Raw genomic sequence first — 21,348 nt, 5'->3', positions numbered from 1 at the left:
GCACAACCGGCTTTTGGTAACTCCAGGAGACACATACAAAATCAATAAGCGCGCTAAATTTTAAGACATAATGCCCACTCTAAGGGATAAGTCGTCAAAATCAGCATAGCAGGGTTGATAATTTGCTCCGTTCCCTCCACTTTCAAATGATGTGTGTCGAGCATTGCCGTGCTGGGCAGTTAGTCTTTCCGGGCGGACATGGCCAATGAGAATTGACCCGCCAGCAGCATTCCATCCCGAACAACAAACGTTATTTCCATGCAACCATAACAGAAATGGGGATGTCGGGATGGCAACCAAATTGACCACAGTGCAAAAAGTATGAAAATACTGATCGCATCTCACCCAACAGATTCTGATACTGTATCCTTTCAGATTGATAGACGGTGTAGGTTGCGCATCTGCGAGGGCATCACATCCTGACTACAACCTTTGTCTATAAAAACCTTGCAATATCGCGCAAACGAAATCGCCTCGCCAAAGCTCCACATTTGTGTTGCGTAGGGGATTTTAAGGCCGATGTCATGCTTATAGCGAGTGATCCTGTTGTATCGAAACGGACTGTTTGCGGGCCGGGGTTCTTCTAGTTCTGGCGTCCTTGTATTTTCCAGTTTCGCGAACACAAGGAGGGCAAGCCCGTAAAGCCAACTGCCCAGATTTCGCGTCCTCTTATCTCATCCAGTGTAGTTCGAGGATGGGTAGTTCATCTTCTGGATACCATCAGTGGGTTTATGATTGTGGACACAGACCCATCCCTACAGAGGTTATCTCACGGTCCGGCATAGGTAGGGGATACTATGAAGCAGCTTGTACAAGGACGCCGTGGTTCATCAGTGGATCTTGCTCTTCACGTCTCCGTAGCCGCAGAAAGCTCTGTAATTCATCTGGCCCCATTCACCGACCCCCCAAAGCTGTCCGAGCCTGGAGGTCCCGGAGCTCGGTGCCGGATCTCAGATGGCGCATGAGCATCGCTGTGAGGCTTGCTTCGTTATGATGCGCAGCATATATAAGTGGTGTGCGACCCTGTCTGATCCTGTTGTAAAAGCTCGGTGTTTTGCTTTGTACTGTAAGAAATTCTTTTTCAAGATGCTCTGGTCTCCATAGGAGATAGCACAGAAAAGAGCATGAAACACTGGAGTCCAGCCACGCCGGCCCCTTATGTTAACTTTTATTTGTCAAATGTCCGAGAGGGACTGTACAATCTCATCGTGTCCCTGTAATGCAGCTGTCCCCAGCGGATTTGTCCCCACGATCGATCGGCGATATTGACTTGAATGTGGCCTGGCTGCAATAATCGCTCAACAGTATCAGTATTCCGCACCTTGCTGCATGCCACAGGGCACATTGGCTCTTTGCATTCCGCCAGTTGATACAAATCAGCTGGCTGGCGAGAACATTGACGACTGCGGCTGAGCCGTTCGAGACGGCATAGAGAAGCGGAGTGTTGCCGTCAAGGACAGCGTTAACATTGCCATAGTACTGTGCTACCGGACAAGTTGTTCCGTCAACAGCGGGCCACCATGCTGGGTCGCTCAGCATCATGCTGGGCTGTGTTGCTTATCAATATTGGCGTCCTAGAGAACCGGGAGCAGCAGGCGAGACGTTCGTTTGGGGCTCGGACAAACAACAAGATGTCGCGGGACAGGTCGAAGTTCTGAGCAATGCATAAGAGAAAGTTGCTGGGAAGGGTTAGTGGCATGATTCAATTGAAAGTTGGGTGCAGAAACTTGTGTAGGCGTGGTACGTAAGTGTGTATGAGTTCCTTTGGCGGATAGGGAAAGTGTTCAAGGTAACCCGAAGCGATTCAAACTGCGCAGGGAACCTTTGTATGCAGGAGAGTCTGACAGAGACGCCACATCTTATTTCAGCCCAGTGGCGGCGAAGATCTTAAGCAAATGGCCTCTCCCGATACACAACGTAAAACGTGGGAGAGACCGTGTTCCGAGGACTGCCAAACTATTTCTCGGGAGCCCAGCAAATGTTCCGAGGAGCGTTGTCCGCCATCCTGAAGCGAGTGCCCATTCTGGGTGACTGGAGATGGCTATCAAGAATTTTGGTCCAGTCGTGCTATACCGCTGAGGAAAACCCGAGTAATGAAGAGCGACGTCATCAGAAACAGAATAAGAATATCAGTAGATATAAAACACGACAACCTCGTCGCTTCATATGCGTGATCGTAAGAGTTGGGTAAGGGACTTTTTTTCTTCATTTACATGATTGCAGCTACCAATATGGGCCAAGAACACTGCGACCACGATCCTACGCGGACTTCTTTTACAACTGATGTATGCTCGCACCTAGCTACTTGCGAAGACTATCAGGCATCCGCCACACAGCTCTCTCAAGACCATGATGCCGACCTTAATGCCGGACCAGGATATACGCCCCTTATGTGGGCAGCCTACAAGTGCCCTTGCAGTGCTGTCAGCAAGCTGCTTGCGTCCGGAGCAGATGCTGCATCCCAAGACACCGACAAGTTCCTCGCACTTCACATAGCAGCAGGGAAAGGACACTTGCCAGTTGTGGAGCTGCTTCTGCAACTTCCTGGAATCAATGTAAATGCGCAGGACAAACACGGGTCAACCGCTCTTCATAAAGCAGTATATAATGGACGTTTGCCAATTGTCGAGCTGCTGCTGCAACATCGTGAAACCGATGTCAATAAGAAGGACAATTACGGGTGCACCGCGCTTCATGAAGCGATAGATGAAGGACGTTTGCGAGTTGTGGAGCTACTCCTGCGACGAGGTAGGGTCGATATCAATGCGCAAGACAACGACGGTATGTCCGCACTTCACATAGCGGCATATAAAGGACATTTGCCAATTGTCAAGCTGCTCCTGCGACATCGTGAACTAGATGTCAATATGAAGGACAATCACGGTCAGACTGCTCTCTGGTTTGCAAAAGAGAACAGAGACAGGCCGATATACTACTCTCTCGCGGGCGACCCCCGGCTGAACACCAACGAAATAATCAACCCGTTTGGCTCCCCGCGACATCAATGTCACACCTGCTCCGAAATGAAAGAGAAAACGATCGCGGGAGATATGCTGGCACTGTTTTTGTTGGTTGCCATATTCCTTGCTGCCGCTTGGGGTCCCACATGTGATTGGCCATTTAGTAGATAGTACCTATACTCGCAACGGTCGTGTTGCTCTCGGGGACCTTTGAATTGTGATATCTGTGCAGACACGTTGGCAGGATACAGGAACTTATGTGAGGTACTTTTTTCCTTCGTAGTTGCTGTTAAAATATGAAATAAAGCCAAGCCGGAAACGGCCATATACGCTTTCACTCTTTCCGCCTAGTTAGTAACCTCATAAGTTAGTCATCGATATTAGATAGGTCCTACAGTCGGTCTCGAAACTCCTCTGACCTTCAAACACATGACAATTGTTTTCCAGCCCCACTGACAAGGGCTTAGCGCGAGCATATTATTTGAGCAATATTCGCTACAATGCGATCTGTATTGGAGGCCACCATCATTTGCAAGCGGATTGCTCTCTATAACTCCCCTACTATATCCTTGGCAGTGGGACGAGAAAACAATCATCATGTGTTTGAAGGTCAGGGGGATTTCGAGACCGACTGTACCACGCCAGCCAGACTCCCTCAACACTGGTATCCGCTCATGCCAAGCTTTTTGCTCTAGATAGACCTGGGAAGGCGCTCATTTGACGGTTTCATCCATGTACTTATAGAGGCCGGTTAAAAACTTCCCAAAAGTCGTTGGGGGAAGTCCGGTATCTTTGAAGGCTTTTTGAATACCTATTGTACCGCGCAACGAACGGAGACTCGGGCGTCATATAACAGAAAGACATCCATACGAAATTGTAGTACTGCCTATCACCCCCTATTGGTGATAATGATTGCGTATGATGCGACTATCAATAATCACAGCTTGACGACCGTAGCTCGCTGGGGGAAGATAAAGGCGAGTCGGATATAAGATTCGCAGATGGCGACATAGTTCAATTACAAGTGACTGTACCAAGAATTATTGCAGGGTGACTACTGATACTTGCAAGCCAGCCCCTACCACATGGTGCCATTTGTGGGTCGACGTAGGTTAAGCCTGGCAATTCCGCCGACTGTGAGCTATAAGAAGGACTCATACATTCTATCATCTTCTATTCTCATAACAAGCTGCGGCTTGAACTGAGTTAGTCGCGATAGGTCCTCTAAATATGCGCATCGTTAAGGTGTTGACACTCCTGGAATATGCTCCCTGTGGATACTACCTAACAGGATCAGCAAGCAAAGTCCCGTCATGGCCATGCCGGTTATCTTCTGATAATACATCAAATACCGTGCTAGGTATGACCGGTTTCTAGAACTATTCGGAGTGCCCGAATGATATTACTCATGGTATGGGTGACAGTGTTGCTTGAAAAAGCCTGGTTAAGGTGGCAGTTCGTTGGGCGAGCAAATTTGCTCTTCATGAAAGTGCGGCTGAAATTTCACATGCCACCGGGAATATTCACGAGTCAGCCTGCGAGTTCTCGGACGTCGATGGCTCCCACGAGCGACACGCCCGGTATTATGATAGTGATGATTGCTTCGAGAAACGAGCACAGTTTTGCTACGACGTGATACACTCTCATGATTGTTCTTCGTCTTCCCTGTTCATTGTGTAGAATGAGGTTTAGCAGCTCGAAAGACGGAATCTCATGGCGCACCTCCCTGCGCGGGCAAAAAAGTGGAAATTATTTCTTGCCAATGCCGAACTTATAGTAGGTGAGGCTATGTCTCAGACGGTCCACACAAAGAACTGCGTCTGCCTGTCTTTGCTTCGTTATTATAGGCTTACATCCTGCCATGGCTAGCTATGTCTTTGTTGCCATCAAATACGGTCCTCTCTACCGTGAGCATTGGATTGCCGGACAATGGAAATCCCTGCCCCCATACTGTGAACCTCTGGAGTCGCGTATGACGACACACACAGAGCTGCAGCTACTCCAAGACGGTACGGATTTGACTACCAGGCAATCTAGCGTCAAAAATGTGACAGAGCTTCTGCTATGTGAATCCCACCGCCGCGCCCTGGTACGCTCGACGAGGCACAGGCTTGTATAAGGTCCGCCACTGCTTACAACGATGTTCACTAATGAAATTTCCAGACATTTTTCACCACTGATTCAAAAGAACAGCCAATCTATGGTTCAGGAAGTGCCCTCTCGCCCTCTTCCTCGGTTATTTGGAGAAATCATTGAAGGCCCAATACTGCAACGAACAGAGTTATTTTCAACCTTGGATTAATCTGTGGCATAGGAGCAATAACCTATGCTAGATTTAAATCATGTATTCTCGCTCCTGGCCTCTTTGTATTCAAGAATATGTCATCTGCCTTGGAGACGGCGGGTGCGTGCCTTCCATCCACTGAAAAGCCGGTTGATCCGCATTTCACACTGCTCGATCTCCATTCCACACTGCGGGTCGCCCAGCCATACGGTTGCAAACACTCGGGCCGAGTGAAGCTGCTGTAGCAGACGACGATGATCCTGTAGCTGGCGATGCACGGCTGCGTGACGGATGCCCTCAATGTCAGCTCGCAACCGATTAAGCCCCTTCTTTGGGATTATCGAAGTCTTAGATGAGGAATGGGTACGGCTTTTTCGCTCGAGCGCTCATAGTTTCCGCGGTATATAAAGGCTATTGACAGTAAGGATCGTGTGAAACTTCTCATTATGCACTACCCTGGGGAGCACAGTCTCCCTTTTGAATCAAAACATCTACGCGCTCGGCGGTGGGCGGTAGGCACTATGAAGCCTCGCAACTGCTTTTGTCGGACACGATACCTGGGACTGCGACTACATGCCGCGGTGACCGAAAGTGGTCCACATAGCTCAGCGCAGCAGAGACCGGCGCCAGAACTCCAGACGACCCCACCTCCAGACCAAGCTGAAAAGGACCGCAGTTGAAGGTCACTCGCTCCATCGCCAGAAGTCACTCCTCGTCAGGCAGATAGCCAGGGGGGAGCCCATGATATGCAAGCAGAAAGAACCTAATCTGCCCCGTGTGTTGTGTCCTGCAGTCAACAACCACAGCTCGCGCTGCATATTGGTTCACTATACTTCCAGTGCCGCATGGATGATCCTGGCTAGATCTACCGGGGGGCTGGCCTAATCCCAATGTTCTCTGCATCGCGTCCAAATTGCACACCAGCATATTGAAAGTATTTACGACGAATTCCGGCCTTTTTGCTCGACACATGATGCTCTAGCAGGTTATTCCCACCACATACCATATGCTTGTGGCAGATGTCCAGGCTTCATGTTGTGTTCTTAGGCTCGGGCTCGGACCTTACTCTGAGGACCGGCTATAACTGTGTCACGTCATACGGTCCCAAGAGGAATGAATTCTTCGGCTTGTGACTAGTTCATGAATACCCAGCACTGAAGTCAAGTACGAAGTGTACATCTATCACCGCTATTGTAGTCCTAGCAGTGGCTCAAGATGATGTAATGGCACGGACTATCATAGTTGAAAGCAGCATGACAATTCATAGCACGAGTGTTTAAACTCAGAGTGCAGAGTTGGGCAATTCCATCGCTACAAGCACAACCGCTTGGCCCTCTATAGAGCAGTATCCACCAAGGCAAACCACAGCGACAACTCTTTCTGTTCCCCCAACGGGCAGGCCCTCGATGACTGTGTGATATGCCCTCCTGAGAACACAGTAACCTCTGTTTATCATGACGGCCGGTTCTGGTCGGCCTGATCGCATGGAGACGTTCAGCGGTTCAACACCTCAAGACGGAGATGTGACCCTTTCTTTGGGCTTTATCCCTCCGTAGAGTAATCCAGAAGGCTGACTCTCTCGAATTTGCAAGCGAAATAGTGTGCACCTTCACAGAAATGGCGAGCCTGTGTCGTATGACTCCCTTCATGACCATGGGCCCCATGTCGTATTCCCTGTGCCATGGTCCCTCCTAGTTGGATGTGACCTTCTGTCTTTGGAACAACCTTCCAAGGCCTTCAGCTAAGAGTAGCCATCACCACGCGGTGCTGGGAACTAGTATTTGCCAGAATATATCCACTCGTCATGACGCAAGGAAGCCAAGGTCTGCTCGCGCCATACCGCGGTTCTTACCAGCATAGGTGCAACATCGTACATCACAAGGGCGGAACGGACGTCGAGACCATGCCCGCTGCTAGTCATGTACAATACTTCGCTTAATTGTTTGTGGTACAATGTATTAACAGTGACAATAGACCCCATATTTAATATACCTGTGCCTGAACAGTGACGCAAAGGATGAATGACGCCGCGAGTCCTGGGTAACTCCCCCGGTACGCTTCGGGCAAGAAAACTGGGAGTTCGCGTATGTCTGGTCAAACCGTTCGCTTGACCTATAATGTACTCGGCGTTCAGACGCGTTCGGGTTATGGTCCGCTCGACAGATACCGACCTTGGTGACGGGTCACACATGACAGGCCCTCGGACATTGCCCGTTTTGCCACTGCGTGGGGACCAGATCTCGCAACAATGAGGCAGCCCAGCGAGACCTGGGCAAACCCGCAATATGGGGACCGGGAGCCCGGTGGCTCGGAAACGGGGCAAATCATCCGACAAGACTACCGATCTAGCTCTCGTTGTGAGTTCTATTATAGTGTAAGTAGGGTCGTGCTGTGTTCGGCTGACGCAGTATTCCCCGCTTGCGCTTGCTGATGCTCACTGGCGCTCGCTGGTCAACTTGTTACTGTACACACAAAATGCCCAGTCATTCGGACGGCTTCTCGCCGCGCATCATAACTTGGATCCCCCGATCCTGCTTTGACCTTGGCGCAGCATGATTCGACTTTATGCTGAGGATTTGACCAGGCCGGACGTGATCATGCGTCTTTCGAAATGTGATGATCGCCTTTTGAGGTCCCTGATCGCGGTCGATGGGAGACCCAGTGGGGAGCTGGGTAACCTGCGGACCAGGGGTAGGGCAAATGAGGCGGGTGCGAAAAACAAGTAAAGAAGTGAAAGAGGAAAAGGCAAAGGGAGAAAATAAAGGGATGGGGGGAGATGAGGTAAACAGGCACAGAATGGTGAAATTACGGTGAAAAGATAGCGGAAGTGGTGAAAGAATCCACCTAGTAACTCACCGAGTAGACATGGTCGAGTAAGTTGCCATAGCGTTTTTTTAAATTTTTTAAATTTTTTTTTTTTTTTTTTTTTTTTTTTTTTTTGCCGTTTTGGGAACGCGCGTGTGCTAAGGGGATCTGCTGGGGCGTTAACCCGTTCAGAGCTAGGCGAGCACGTCTTTTCACCGCCCTCTGGTCGGCTTCTCTAGTCGTTTGTTGTTGCCTTGGGCCATCAACATTTGCTGGGGCTCGGGAAGGCCCGGGACTAGTCCTTATGAGGAAACTGTCCAGGGGTTCAATTTGAAGCCCGCCTGGGAATCCGAATGCGTCACCGAAGAAATATCATGTCCTCGGATTTCGACCTCTGGGCTGAGGGCGTAAAGCAAAGAGACCAACACATGGGTATACTGAATTTGTATATACTTTTACCCTAGGCTACTACAAATGTGAGCCTCGTCGCTCGCAATTGTAATCATGCGCATCAACGGTCTATAATTTCCGTACATGAGTGGTCAATGATATATATATAACACAATCAACACTAGCTACTCCAGGGTGTCCGGCACAACCGGCTTTTCGTAACTCCACGAAACTCATACAAAATCAACAGGCGCGCCAAGGTTGAATATATTGCCCACTCTAAGGGATCGCTCATCAAAGCCAGGTCAGCAGGTTGATAATATGCTCAGCCTCCGATACCTCCAGTTGCAAATGATCCACTGTCGAGCATGGCCTTGCTGGGCATCAATTTTTCCGGCCGAATATGACCAATGGGAAATCATTTCGCCAGCAGCATTTAGCCCCAACAACAAAACCTATTTCCAATCCAACCCTACCAAAATGGGATATCGGGATGTCGACCAAATTGAGCAGAGTGCAAAAAAGGTGGACATACTGATCACATCTCACGCAACAAGGCCTTTCTAAAATGATAGACGGTGTACATTGCGCATCTGCCAAAGAACAATTGGGCAACATATATGAGCTTCTTTCTTGATTATTCTTTGGCCCACTCCATCCAGGACAGCAGCTGGTGAAAATATACAAAATTCTACCCCCCGGATTTAGTTATGCTTCTTGCCATGGTCATGACTGTATGCGCACCATCCTCATCGGCCAAACTAGCCGACCTGCAAGCTCCCATGACCAACCCAAGACCCCAGGTCATACTCTACAAGCTGTTGGTTAATCCGGTGAACTAGCAAGCCTTTGATCCCGAGCAAACCAAGGCCGGGCTTCTCGAGGGCCGGCATGTCCGTTCTTAGAAATGCGGTACACTTTCCCCGAGGTAGCGATCAGGTTCCGGCCATCCTTCACGATTTCCGCCCCCCCCCCCCCCCCAACTGTCAGAAAGTTCTTCGTTCACGTGGCCTTGTTGTGTTAGCTTTTGTGATCATTGGAACATATCGTACTTTTAACAAAAGGAATGCCCGTGGCGGCTGTAGGTAGACCATATAATTGCACCATCTTCCTTACATTGTCTACCATACAGAATCAGAGAGCATACTCCTCAGCGACGTGGGAGGTCATCTCAAAAAGTATCTGGACACAAGAACAGGCGCTTGTATCTCTGACTTCCACTTGGGCCAGTCATGCCAGCCGCGAAAAGAGACGTTCGTGGCACCGTTTGGTTTGGGGGAATGCGGCCGCCTGTGGTCTCTACGCAACATGAACCTCCGAGCAATGCCTCGCATCGTGTCCCAAGCGACCAGACGTTCAGTCGTGCCACTTCTGGGCTGAGCTATTCATCACCACAGCAGTTGACACCCAATCCGGCTGCCCGTGAAATCCTAGCACGAAGCCCTTGGGAAATATATGAGCCTTGTGCCGGCATCGACGCTGTTTTAGGGGGCGAGTGCTTTAAAACTGGCACGGTATCTACAAATAACTAGAAACCTCTCACTGTTTCCCACATAACTACCAACAAACCGGAAGCTCATTCCTTTGCGGGTGACCACTGTACCATCCTGGATCCAGTACATTCCTCTGGAGGCCGGCGTGCTATTGGAGAAGATGACTTCTGCCCTATGCAGCGGTTTGGAACACGAAGATTCCTGGTCGACCGATAGTCCTCTTCTTTCTGAAAACACTGAAGACCGTGACTTTATCGTGTCCGACTCGGAGACTCTGTCAGACCATGGCGATGAACTTGAGGAAGAGAGCGAGGATTACATTCCCGTAGGTGATAAGTGGCACAAGCGCCTGAGACGCTCCCTATCCATTTGCTGGTGATCGACGAGTTTCTGAGACTGGATTAGAACACACCGAAAGGCCGGATAAACCCGATTCGAGTGATTGCCAAGCGGAAGGTGGTCTCTGATGGTAGTTCCTCCAATGAGTACCTAGTGCTGTGGTATTCCTGGGAGGCTGGAGAGGCAGCGTTGGAGTTGGTTGGAGGGCTGAGCTAGTCGGCTATATCATTCGCCCTCAGCCTTCCAACCTATGATGAACTACTTACAGACGTATAGTTGGTTGGTCACTACTGGGCCAGCTCATGCTGGACGGGCTCAGCAATGCGATCTTTGCCGGCAAAAGCACTATCCCATCAATATGATTTTTCTTTGTCTTTCGCACCTTATTTCAGCGATATTTTAGACTTCAAGTGAAACACGCCTAGATCAACAACATTCCTGAAATACCAAGTAGACACAACGGGTATGACATAGTTGTAGGTAATCCGCATATCGATTCATTTTGCAGGGGGTCAGGATAAACAATATAATCCATCCATCCATCCAACTGTACAATAGTATGAGCCTGTTTCTTTCATCCATCGCATTCTCCTATACACGGTAATGCATAGTAGAAAGGATGGTGTAAACTAAGACCGTGACTAACCACTGCGAGTTGTGGTCGCTGCTCTACGCCCTTCGTTTCTTCCGGGACGGGGATGGCTCGACGAAACGAACCCGTTTAACACCTCGCGGACAATAACACATCCTCTGCGGCGGCCACTGGTCGCTTTGGTGATCGGATCGCCCAAATACAGCGTCCGATTGCTGCTGGTGGAGAAGCTGTCGAACAGTGGCTGGAAACCCGCCGATTGGCTGCTGGCCCGACGACCCCTTGAGCATGATCGATATTTCTTCATCCAGACTGGCCACGTGGAACCGAAACTTTTTGCGGTAGTATCCACAGACCATACATCCATCATCATCGTCCGACCGACCCAAGTGCTTCCCGCGGCCGGTCTGCAGCTCTGCGCCCGGAAATTCCACCAACACGCGCTCGAGAATCCGCCGTGGCTCGCGGCGCGCACATAGGACCGATCCCCGGCAAAGGTATTGGCCCGGTACCCTCGTCGGACCTTCGTCTAATTCAAAGAAGAAGCACGTGGCGAGCACTGCTCGCACGAGTTCGTCTGGGACCGTGTACGGCTCCTTGGCGAGTTCTGCGACCCTCATCACATCGTCCAGTCGTGGTAGATCCGCCAGAGCGTGGTCCAGCCGGAAGATACGGGTCCGGAGGGGATGGGGTACATGATTTAGTCCCTCTTTGAAGGCTTCTACGCCGTCCATGCAGGGGGAGGAGTTGTACGCGCGCCACAATCGGAAGGGCGCCTTGTCTTGTAGGGAGCTGCAACCATGCTGGGCCGGATCGGTTGCCTCCTCGGCCGGTGGGACGTATCCCGTGCCCACGGATACCAGGAGGTCGTGTGCCTGCGCGGATGGCCAGATAATTCGACATTCCTCCTGTGCAATCCCGTGCGGGTTATTCGCCCGGACCCCTCCATCCTGCAGAACGCCGATCCCGGGCAGGTGCTTGGATCGGAAAAACCTATGTCGGGTCAGCCGGGACAAACTGCTGCGTAATGGGGATGATCTCCTACCAGGGAGCTGCGGCACTGCATTCTAGGCTACTCTTGTCAGTTTCGTGAACAATAACTCTCTACATAAGCTCGAGAACAACTCACGTTTTCCGTAACAACGGATTCTGGCTCTCGCCGTGCGGGACGATCCTTTGGTACGCCAAGTCAACAGATCCGTGCCTCACTCCACGGTAATTGGGGAAGACAACCGGCCTTCCGTCAGAGATACGGCTTGCAACGATGGCGAGACGACGTCCTGCCGCCAATGGCGGCATCACATCAAACACCCGACGCCCCTGCTGACAGACCTGTTGGAGCGTTCGCTCTAACGCACCTGAGTCGTAGGCAGCATCTCGAATGAGATTCAGGATGCAGCCCAACCAAGGCCATATTCGGGAAAGGGAGTAGGCAGGCTGGAATATGCATTGTGCCAAGTCGGGAAATCTTCGACATGCTTCTGCGGCCGAGGTGTTGTTGTAGACCTGATCGGTCCCGATAACGGAACCTGCTCTCGGCGAGTTAGTCACCATGCTGGAGATTTTTGCATCCAAACCAGACAGACCGCCCATGACGGCAAAAGAGGGTGCGACTTACCAACACTGGTGCCCGCGGTTAGATCTGGGATCTCCGGCAGCGTGATGGCGCCGGCAAGCCGTTGCTCCAGCGCTCGCAAAAGGCCTAAGGTGACCATTCCCCGAATCCCGCCGCCATCGAGAGCCAGCACGACTGGGCGCTTGGTCGGTGGTAGTTGACGGACCGTCAGCTGAAGAGCGCCCTGACACAGGGGACACTGGGCAAGGTCTCGGTGGTATTCCACGCCGCGGGCCCGCTGGCCAAACATCGTCACGCAGGGATCACATATACCATGTCGACAAGGGGTCTGATGCTCGGCCCATCGGCCAAGACAGAAGACACACGCCGTGGGTAAGGTCAGGGCAGGCCACCGCCGACCGAAGCGAATCAGTTCGTCCTGTCGGATAGCGCGTGAGGTGTGCACCGGGCTGAGACGGCGGAACTGTTCAGCGAAATAACTACGGATGGCGTCACTGCGTCCGCTGCCATCGGGATCTCCCACGGTTCTCCAAGCGCTATCGCAGAGATCTCGGTACAACGTATCAAAGACATGGTCCGGTCGGAACTCTGTTTCTGTCAGTGCGGGGCCCATGGTGGTGAAGCAGTCCTGGACTAGCCCTACTTACGGTGCATTCCAGGAGGATAGGCGTCCATCAACAGAGCGGACGCCATGAATGAATAGAGTTCTTGGATCGGACACTTCAGCGTGCGTGACTGCGCCAGGAGTTCCGCCAAACATTCGCTGAATGCTCCACTGATAGGCAGCCTCTCCCGAGAGAGAAGGAGACCATCCACCCGGCGAGCAGCGGAGTGGAGTAACCCTGGAAGTGAACGGTGCCAAAGGAAGGCCTGGTGGACTGCCGAGAAGAGCAACCCCCGCTGAAGTCGCTCAGTCCGGCTGAGCTGGAGCTCATCAAGAACCTGACGTTGCAACGGAGCGAATAATGCTGGACCTGAAAGCCGATGGCGGCCTCGAAGGTCGACCACCGACAATGATACATGATCCGGGTCCGTGACGCTCCGAACGGCCTGGAGCACCTCCACAGGGTCTGTTTCGTAGACGGCGGTTGGTTTTGTGAGAACCACAATCACGCGCATACGAGCTGGGGCGGAAGAGGCCCCGGCCTGTATCCGACTTCGTGACGCTTCCAGCAGGCTCTTGGTTTTCTCCAATCCCGCCAGCCCATCCACAAAGAAACAGACGACATGCATCCACGGGAACACCAGTCTCGTCAGAAGTGAACCCTTCACATCGGTGGTAGGAAATTGAGTCCTGTTGACGGAATATTGACGAACGCCATCTTTCCCTGGGGGCTTGGAGCATTCACCGACTACTGGTAGACCCTGGAGCCTGCTCTCTGCGAACCAGATCGGATATTCGGTGTGGGCGGTAGTGATGCAGAGGTGTAGTCGGATTACTCCCGCTGAGCTTCTGCGAAGAACGTTATTCTGGGGGAAAAGCGAGCGTAGAGCCAGCATGCGATTATCGTTGCCGACGAAGGAAATCAGGGAAGGATACTGCGTGGCCGGATGACTCATGTCCTGCACGATCTCGTTCATCCGCCCCGTGTCGACCAGGGACCAGCCCGTGGCGTCTTGCGTGAGGTCCAGCCATGCCATGGTTGACGATTTGGTTCGGATGGGGGTTCGGGCCTTATATATGTCCCCGAGTCGGAAGTGGCTCCAAACCATTACATTTGTGCCATCCATTTTCATTCGAAGAGGTAGTCCGGTATGTGCAGCTCAGTGGTCCAACGAAGAAAGCAATTGAGGCCATTCACTAGACCTTACTGTACCCTCAAGTCACTGAGCACCGGTTCCATATTCTGAGGCGCACGCGCCTTGCCTAAAGGTGGACCTCAGTTTGTCGTAGGAATTGGAAAATATATATCAGGCATCCTGTCCCTGTAAAAGAAAACTCCCTAAGTCAATCAACACGAATCAACCTCACTATCACTTATCTCAACAGGTCGACCCGCTGTTCCGCCGCATGGCCAGACGCGCCGGCTGTACATGGGCGAACCGACGACCGGCAAACGTCAGTACTAGCAGAGCTATCCTCGCTCCGATGGCGCTCAGTCAACCATGTACAGGAAGCGTCGGGGCACCATGGTGATAGTGGCGCGTGAGGAAGCCTGGTTCGTCCGGTAATCGTTCGGTGGGCAACCGATTTTGCTACCGACGAGAGTGCGGTTAAGCTACACACGCCACCAGGAATTTCCAAGCTTTAGGCTAGGGGCCCTCGGAAGTCGATGGCTCCTATGACCGACAAGCTCGTTCCTAGGATAGTGACGATTGCTCCGAGGAACAACCACCGCTTTCCTACGACGTTCCACATTCGCATGATTGTTTTCCGTCTTCGCGGGTCATCATATAGACATGAGGGGACTATGCAGCTCTTTGAACAGCAATTCGCGCGCAATTCGCGCTGCAGGTAAGGAAGTGAAAAAATTCTTTCACCAATATCAGACCTATATCTAGGCCCGGCGCCATCCCGGATATTTCGCACAAATTACCACTTTCCTACAGTCTCGCCAGTCTGTCCCTATCTTCTTCTCAAACTCACGTTTACCAATTGGCCATGGCTAGTTTTGGACGCGTTTCCTTGTATTACGATCCTCTCCATCGTGAAAGATGCATTGGGTTGTTAGACAACGGGCATCCCTGCCCACACGACGTCGATCTAAAGTGGCGTGAGATCGCACACACAGAGCTGCATCTACTTCAAGGCATTACCGATTTGACCGCCAGGGAATCTCGCCTCAAAAAGCGTGACGGAAAATCTGCTATGTGACTTCCACAGCCGTGCCCTGGTGCGCCCGACGAAACATGGGTATGTACCAGATCCTCCACTGCTTACTGCGATGGTCACTAATGATACCTCCAGACATATATCACCCATGATCCAAAGAAAACGCCAATCCATGATGCAAGAAGCTCCCTCTCACCTTCTGCGTCAAGTGGCTGGAGGAATCAGGAGTCAATTGGAGGGCAAAAATTGCAACAAACAGACATCTTCATCCTTGCGGGGCTGACTTGTGTTAGCATAGGAGTAACACAACCCGTGGTTAATTCACAGCTTGGATTCTCGCGCCTGTCTTCTTTGTATTCAAGCTAATATGCCCATTTCCCATGTCATGCATGCGCTGCTCACGTCTTTGTATACAATGACGGAAAGCTCACTTGTAGGATGTAGTCCGCTTGCCCAACACAATCGCGATTGATCCTTTCCCAGAGCCTTCGCATCGCCTCAAGCAGGAGGCATTGGTGACGTTGGTGCTCAGGCATACTGTTGCGTCCCATGCGCGCAGCCAGATTGCCTTGCAGACGATGGGTGCGTGCCTTCCATGCGCTGAATAGACGGTTGATCCGCACGTGACACTGCTCGATCTCCCTCCCACACTGCGGATCGCCCAGCCATACGGTTGCAAACTCTCGGGCCGAGTGCAGTTGCTGTAGAAGACGACGATGATCCTGTAGCTGACGGTGCACGGCTGCGTGGCGGATGCCCACAACGTCGGCTCGCAACCGATCAACCGCCTTCTTTGGGATTCTCGTAGACCCAGATATGGAATGGGAACGGCGTTTTCGGTCCAGCGCTCTGAACGCCATGTGCAATTCTACCTTCTCGGCACAATCCCATCCGTTAGCCTGGCCGAGTTGGCGGTGCCATTTCTGGATAGACTCGAACGCAGAGCGCTCCAAGCGCTGTTGCAGTACCCGTAGAATGCGGTGTTGAGCGGGAAACGGCAGACTCGTCGGTAGTGGCTGAGCCGATGATTTCGGCATTGGCTCCACCGGTAGGTTTTTAACATCATCATCCATCTGGCAGGTATAAAGGTTGTCAGCCAGTTTGTGAAGAGACAGATGGATGGAAGACAGATATGGAAAGATGCTTTGGATGGAAGAATGATGATTTTGGGTAGCTGATGAATGGCGGACAGGATCGTCCCGTACATTGCTCAAATACATACAGTTCGAATTCGAAGACTGACGCACTAAACATTATCGAGGGGTGGTGGGCAAGCAATCCAATGATTGTTTACTCTCTTCCCCTCAAAATATATAGGGAAGCCACGAACCAAGAACGGGGTGCCATGGCCTAGATAACGGCTCTTGGGTTTTAGGAACCATCGATGTCGCCCACCAGAGTTCCCAACTTTCGCCGGATGGTTTCGTACCTGACCGGCAAGAAATGGAGCACGTAGGTCAATCACGCAGCTTTGCCCACCCCTACGATGGTATTTCCATGACCATGCTCGTACATATGTTTAACATGATCGTGAGGCAAAAGTCGGTCCATCATTTGCCCGCTGGGGGATATTGTCCATACCATACCGTATGGCTGGGCTTCTGACCGGATGGTCTTCGACACTACTGCTCGACTCCTCTATAGTAACAAGACAGTGCTACGGTCCGACAGGATATTTGATCTGATGAGTTGCTCCGCCATATTAATCTATAGAATTTTGTCAACATCCCGGACAGATGCCATGCAGTCCAACCTTCCATCGCTGGCGACCTCGTTCCGGAACCAGCTACGCGGGACTCTAGCTCCCCGCCAGCAAATCAACCTCAGCTGCGATGCCGCAACTTCGAACAAACTTAGGCCACGTGTTGGTCAGGACGAGGTACTTGATGCTCTCCTCGGCTCGGTCAAAGACTGTCGCACTGAATGTCTGGGGAATCTCGCCCCAGGATTGCACTGGGCCGTTGTCGGCGACTAGCGAACCAGCTTCGGCCTTCATGGAGGCGATCGGAGACGCTACGGGTGTGGGGGCATACCCTGGCGCATCGAAGGGAACGGCGGGATTGGCCGGGCGCCCGTCCCCGAAGAGAAGCCCAGCAGGGCCCGCGAAGACCTTCTCCAGCTCCTTCCGGTCCTGCGAAGAGATGTTGATCGGAAAGTGCGCATGGCGATCACTGATGAACGTCGTGTAAATACACAGCGCGCGGTGAAACTGCTCCCGAATCAAGTCGGTAAGGTCTCCATAGTCTGAGATCCTGCTATTCCAGACCGCATGGGGCAGCGAGCTCTTCCATTCTGCCACTCGGGTCAGAAAAGCTATATTCTCTCCGGAGAAATCGCGATGGGCGGAAAAATCCTGCAGCGGGGCGGGATTGCGCGCCAAGACACATTCAAGCGCACGCTTAGTGAATATGCTGTCCCGAGAGCTGGAGCTGGAGCCAAGAGATCTACTCCATGATTCCCGGCCAGACCCTGTGAGCTCGACGAGAATGGAGGCGGACCTGCGGGCCATGGTGCCACCGGCAAAGGGATTGGTATTTGGTTCCCACCGTGCGATCGAATCGAAGGCCCCTTGTCGGATAGCGTGATAGCGCATTACCTCCCGGCACGGCAGGAGAACAGCAAAAACCTCCATCACCCAGATAGAGAGACAAATCCTACAGGTGTCAGCCACATTTTCGTGCTTCTTTCCATCTTTATTTCTATGTTCCTGTTGGTCACGGCTCGGAGCACCTACCACTGGGGCGGTAGCCAGTACTGATTGACTCGCTCCATGGCGGGGACATAGAGGGCGATGAGCCACATCGGCGTCGCCGGGAGACTACAGGACGGGTTAGTCGTACGACAGACCTCATCAGACCGATTGACTCACTTGGCGATGACGCAGCCCATTGTCTGGACTCGCCAGCCGTGGGTGTCGTGGATGTGGCGGGATTTCCAGAGAACGACGGGGCCCACAATCCAGGACCAGAAGAACTGTCCGAACACGCCAGGCCACCTGCATATCGGTTAGCACGCACTTCTCGTCGTATATGCGCCGGGCGTATGTCGGAGGCCTTCTTACCACTCCCAGCCCCGGCCCATTTCCGACTTTTGCTGCATCTCGGTTCCATGGACCTCGGTGCCTGGAATCCCCCAAGTGCGGTGCCATTTGCGAGAGATGAGCCACATCAAGACCGTGAGGAACACCTAATGATTCAATTAGACACCGATACGATAATCAATAGGGGTAGGCGGTGGCCGTTTTACCTGAGCGAGCGACGCCACCGTAACAAGCACAAGGATCTTGGTAGTGTATGCAAGGCGACGAAACCGGTCTACGGCACCGAGCTTGCCCCTCGAGGTGGAGGATAAATCAATCCCGCCACAACTACGAATGACATAGTCCTCCTGAAGCTTTGCCACGTGGTAGAAGCGACTGTTCGACGCGTGGAACAGGGCAATGCCACACGGTAGATAGGTACCCATGATCCAGTACTCGGCATCTCCGGGCATGATGGTGCCAATCATGGTTCCGAACTGCACGGAAGCCCAATAGACATGAAGCACAACAACGGCGGATAGCGACAGCCCGAGGCCTCGCAGCAGGAGTGGGGGTGTGCTGCGATGGGCGATGAGATAGGCCATGCCAGACGCAACAATAACCGTCCAGGTGGCCGCCCAGCACGTCCACCAAATACTGACCGGAGTATAGGCTGGCTGGGGCATGGATGCGGCAGTGACCCCCAGTTCGGACCCCATGGTTCTGCTGGCGTGGGGAGGAAAAATTGCAAAAGGTATCAATGCAATGGTAGACAGATGAAATCTGACTGTGGCCAACACTGTCGCTCAATGTCGTCAGGCCTGCTCCTGTAGGGGAGAGAGACGTCAGTGACGTTGGTGCTGGGCTCATCTGTCTTTTGAGCTGCTCGAGATTTCAAGGTTGCATCTTTTACGGACAGGATGGCTCTCCAGCCTACAGCGGGGCCGTCGCCCGACTCGCATGTGGCCCCATCTCTTTATATTGGTGCTTTGCACTTCCATGCTACAGTAGCAGCGGCCCAGGGGACGGCAGAGTGCTTTCGACAATGGTTCTTGGCGACCCCATCGTAGTATGTTCGTATGATAGGTTCCACCCGGTCTCGCAACCGACCAGTCATGACGATTGTCTCAGATACTGCTTATCGCCCGCCATCGGTTTTCCACGATGAGTTGTTTAGCAATAAAAGGCCATGTCCACATTTATGGAACATCTCCTATCCATCTGTTAGTCAAGTATGATTGCCACCCGGTGCGGGCCCACCAGGGCACCGACGAACTCTCCTGCCGCTGGCCAGGGAGATCATCCGGGAACATTACGTACATTAAGGAGCTAGATCTTCCGCTCCTTGTTCCTTTTTTCTTTTGCCCCTCTTACAGAATGTGATGCGCTTCAAGTTGCAATGCACGGGGGCTGATCAGCGAAAAGGCAGTTGTACAGCGGCGATCGGAAAGCTTTCCGGTGAGTTGGCCGCAAAACATAACGGGGAGACCACTTAATATCTTAATGAATTTCCCAGCCCTCCATTGAAAATCCCTCGCTATGTCAGATCAAATACTGCCGATTTCTCTTGTTCCTGAGCAATGTGGAACCCAGTATTTCTACCTATCACAATACCTCATTCTCTGCATCTTTTCTCTCAGCTAATGTGAAAGCTTTTTATGGTTCACGGATTTCGAAGAACATGCAAGGAAGAGCACATTCAATTCCTAAACTATAACAATAAAATTCCCAACTTGCTACCAAAGTATCATGATAATCCTCCCTTATTCATCTTTCTCATCTTTCGTCCCCTCGCCTTCACGCCCGTAAGCATCGCTTTCCGCAAGGGAATGTCACTTCCGGTCAACACGGCGGCCCGAATAGCAGTAGCTAATACGCCTAAGTCCTTCTGGGCTGTTGGAAACCAGAAAGAGAGCACACCGGGCAGGTTTGAAACATAACATCCGAAGCGCCTGGTGGTCCAGTCCCACCACAACCCGGACATAAGCTATGGAAACACGGAGCGAGAACCACGCCCATTGCCCTTGTTTCACACCGGTCACATTTGGGCGCCTCCATATTATCCATTGACTCTGTCAGAGGTCTATTCCGCCCACTCTCGGCCAGTCGTCTAGCTCGGACCAGAGCGTTGGATTGAAGTCGACAAAGCTGTCGTAGGTTGCTGAGTTCTCGAAGTGTCTGCGGCAGAACCCACATCGACCCTGCATGATTCTGTGACCACAATGCCGGCTCGAGCCTCTGAGATTCATGTTGCGCTTTCTCAAAGGCTCGTTAAAACCGTGATCTGGTGTCACACCCACGCGAGTACGTTTTCGGTTTTCTAGACGGTGCCCTCGAGCCTGAAGTTGACCATGTCAGTACGCCCAAATACATGTTGTGTGAGGGGACAAACCTTTTATCTCGGCCGGAGGGCTAGTGCCTGTTAGCTTGTTCTTCTGCATCAGTAGGTGCAGGGTGTGAATTGATATGGTTCAGTGAAGTAGACTTGAAAGGCTCGGGGAAGAAGAAGTGGAAATGGTCGAGGTACAGATTAGCCATGGCAGGAGTACATACTTCCATCCGATGTATGTATTCAGCTAACGCCTGTGAGACGGTAACACTACCATGGTCTAGATACTTGAACTTACAATCGTCCTGGCAATCGTGCGGATTATGGACCGTTGATGTGAACCGTGCGGATGTCGGGAAGTACTTCTTCGGCTAACCCCGTTCGTTGATTAACCATTGAGCGGAGGATGTCACTTACTAAACTTTTTTTGGGCCGTAAGATAAAGAAGCTGAGTTTGTACAATTGGCATATCCTTCAGTGGGGCCATCTCCGTGGTCGCTGTGCCCGCCCTTCCTTCCTTTATCTCAAATAACGCTAGGCGTAGACGGAAAGTGTATTCCTCCATCGGTCTCCTGCAGCCAGACGTAGAAGGTAAGAAAGAGATATCGGAGGATCCAATCGTCTCCGCTTATTCCATGAATGGTTAAGGCCGGATGGTACTCTACGGGTTACGGGATTCAACTGTTCATCCGGAGTGGCAAAGAAGCCCACACTGGAGGCGCGGCTGGACCTCCGAAGGTTACCATTACTCCTGAGAACGGTGTCAGAACAGCAAGCGGCTCTCGCTG

At 52.0% G+C, this 21,348-nt stretch overlaps 10 protein-coding genes across 10 annotated transcripts; 4 read left to right on the top strand and 6 right to left on the bottom strand.

Moving 5' to 3' along the window:
• Positions 1-4,821: 4,821 nt before the first annotated feature.
• BDQ94DRAFT_175764 (uncharacterized protein) lies at positions 4,822-5,216 on the top strand (the record flags this gene model as incomplete). The annotated part of the gene is made up of 2 exons (XM_026772557.1): positions 4,822-5,049; positions 5,124-5,216. 2 exons carry the CDS (start codon positions 4,822-4,824, stop codon positions 5,214-5,216), a joined length of 321 nt encoding a protein of 106 aa, XP_026620324.1.
• Positions 5,217-6,464: 1,248 nt separating this feature from the next.
• On the bottom strand, positions 6,465-7,102 carry BDQ94DRAFT_154209 (uncharacterized protein). The gene has a single exon (XM_026768270.1). The coding sequence runs from the start codon at positions 6,728-6,730 to the stop codon at positions 6,527-6,529; it is 204 nt and encodes a 67-aa protein (XP_026620323.1). The 5' UTR covers positions 6,731-7,102; the 3' UTR covers positions 6,465-6,526.
• On the bottom strand, positions 6,875-7,581 carry BDQ94DRAFT_118243 (uncharacterized protein). The gene has a single exon (XM_026763714.1). It carries the CDS (start codon positions 7,433-7,435, stop codon positions 7,019-7,021), a length of 417 nt encoding a protein of 138 aa, XP_026620322.1. The 5' UTR covers positions 7,436-7,581; the 3' UTR covers positions 6,875-7,018.
• Positions 7,479-7,942, top strand: BDQ94DRAFT_154207 (uncharacterized protein). The gene has a single exon (XM_026768269.1). The coding sequence runs from the start codon at positions 7,493-7,495 to the stop codon at positions 7,673-7,675; it is 183 nt and encodes a 60-aa protein (XP_026620321.1). The 5' UTR covers positions 7,479-7,492; the 3' UTR covers positions 7,676-7,942.
• A 2,150-nt stretch (positions 7,943-10,092) lies between these two features.
• Positions 10,093-10,501, top strand: BDQ94DRAFT_185040 (uncharacterized protein; the record flags this gene model as incomplete). Its single annotated transcript, XM_026774783.1, has 2 exons — positions 10,093-10,257; positions 10,338-10,501. The coding sequence occupies 2 exons, from the start codon at positions 10,093-10,095 to the stop codon at positions 10,485-10,487; spliced, it is 315 nt and encodes a 104-aa protein (XP_026620320.1). The 3' UTR covers positions 10,488-10,501.
• A 306-nt stretch (positions 10,502-10,807) lies between these two features.
• Positions 10,808-14,080, bottom strand: BDQ94DRAFT_185038 (patatin-like phospholipase family protein; the record flags this gene model as incomplete). The annotated part of the gene is made up of 5 exons (XM_026774782.1): positions 10,808-11,856; positions 11,993-12,392; positions 12,482-13,078; positions 13,387-13,618; positions 13,757-14,080. 5 exons carry the CDS (start codon positions 14,078-14,080, stop codon positions 10,941-10,943), a joined length of 2,469 nt encoding a protein of 822 aa, XP_026620319.1. The 3' UTR covers positions 10,808-10,940.
• A 961-nt stretch (positions 14,081-15,041) lies between these two features.
• Positions 15,042-15,495, top strand: BDQ94DRAFT_163759 (uncharacterized protein; the record flags this gene model as incomplete). The annotated part of the gene is made up of 2 exons (XM_026769811.1): positions 15,042-15,153; positions 15,212-15,495. The coding sequence occupies 2 exons, from the start codon at positions 15,042-15,044 to the stop codon at positions 15,493-15,495; spliced, it is 396 nt and encodes a 131-aa protein (XP_026620318.1).
• Positions 15,496-15,610: 115 nt separating this feature from the next.
• BDQ94DRAFT_185036 (uncharacterized protein) lies at positions 15,611-16,249 on the bottom strand (the record flags this gene model as incomplete). Its single annotated transcript, XM_026774781.1, has 1 exon — positions 15,611-16,249. The coding sequence occupies one exon, from the start codon at positions 16,247-16,249 to the stop codon at positions 15,611-15,613; it is 639 nt and encodes a 212-aa protein (XP_026620317.1).
• A 761-nt stretch (positions 16,250-17,010) lies between these two features.
• On the bottom strand, positions 17,011-18,950 carry BDQ94DRAFT_163757 (uncharacterized protein; the record flags this gene model as incomplete). Its single annotated transcript, XM_026769810.1, has 5 exons — positions 17,011-17,866; positions 17,947-18,030; positions 18,082-18,207; positions 18,274-18,398; positions 18,459-18,950. 5 exons carry the CDS (start codon positions 18,948-18,950, stop codon positions 17,011-17,013), a joined length of 1,683 nt encoding a protein of 560 aa, XP_026620316.1.
• A 1,056-nt stretch (positions 18,951-20,006) lies between these two features.
• On the bottom strand, positions 20,007-20,672 carry BDQ94DRAFT_185032 (uncharacterized protein; the record flags this gene model as incomplete). Its single annotated transcript, XM_026774780.1, has 3 exons — positions 20,007-20,498; positions 20,532-20,570; positions 20,624-20,672. The coding sequence occupies 3 exons, from the start codon at positions 20,670-20,672 to the stop codon at positions 20,110-20,112; spliced, it is 477 nt and encodes a 158-aa protein (XP_026620315.1). The 3' UTR covers positions 20,007-20,109.
• Positions 20,673-21,348: the final 676 nt, after the last annotated feature.

This window comes from Aspergillus welwitschiae, assembly GCF_003344945.1.
Source record: "Aspergillus welwitschiae strain CBS 139.54b unplaced genomic scaffold BDQ94scaffold_63, whole genome shotgun sequence".
In the NCBI taxonomy this organism is placed as follows: domain Eukaryota; kingdom Fungi; phylum Ascomycota; class Eurotiomycetes; order Eurotiales; family Aspergillaceae; genus Aspergillus; species Aspergillus welwitschiae.
The sequence above is the reverse complement of the archived record's forward strand: the minus strand, read 5'-3'. Positions and strand labels throughout refer to the sequence as shown.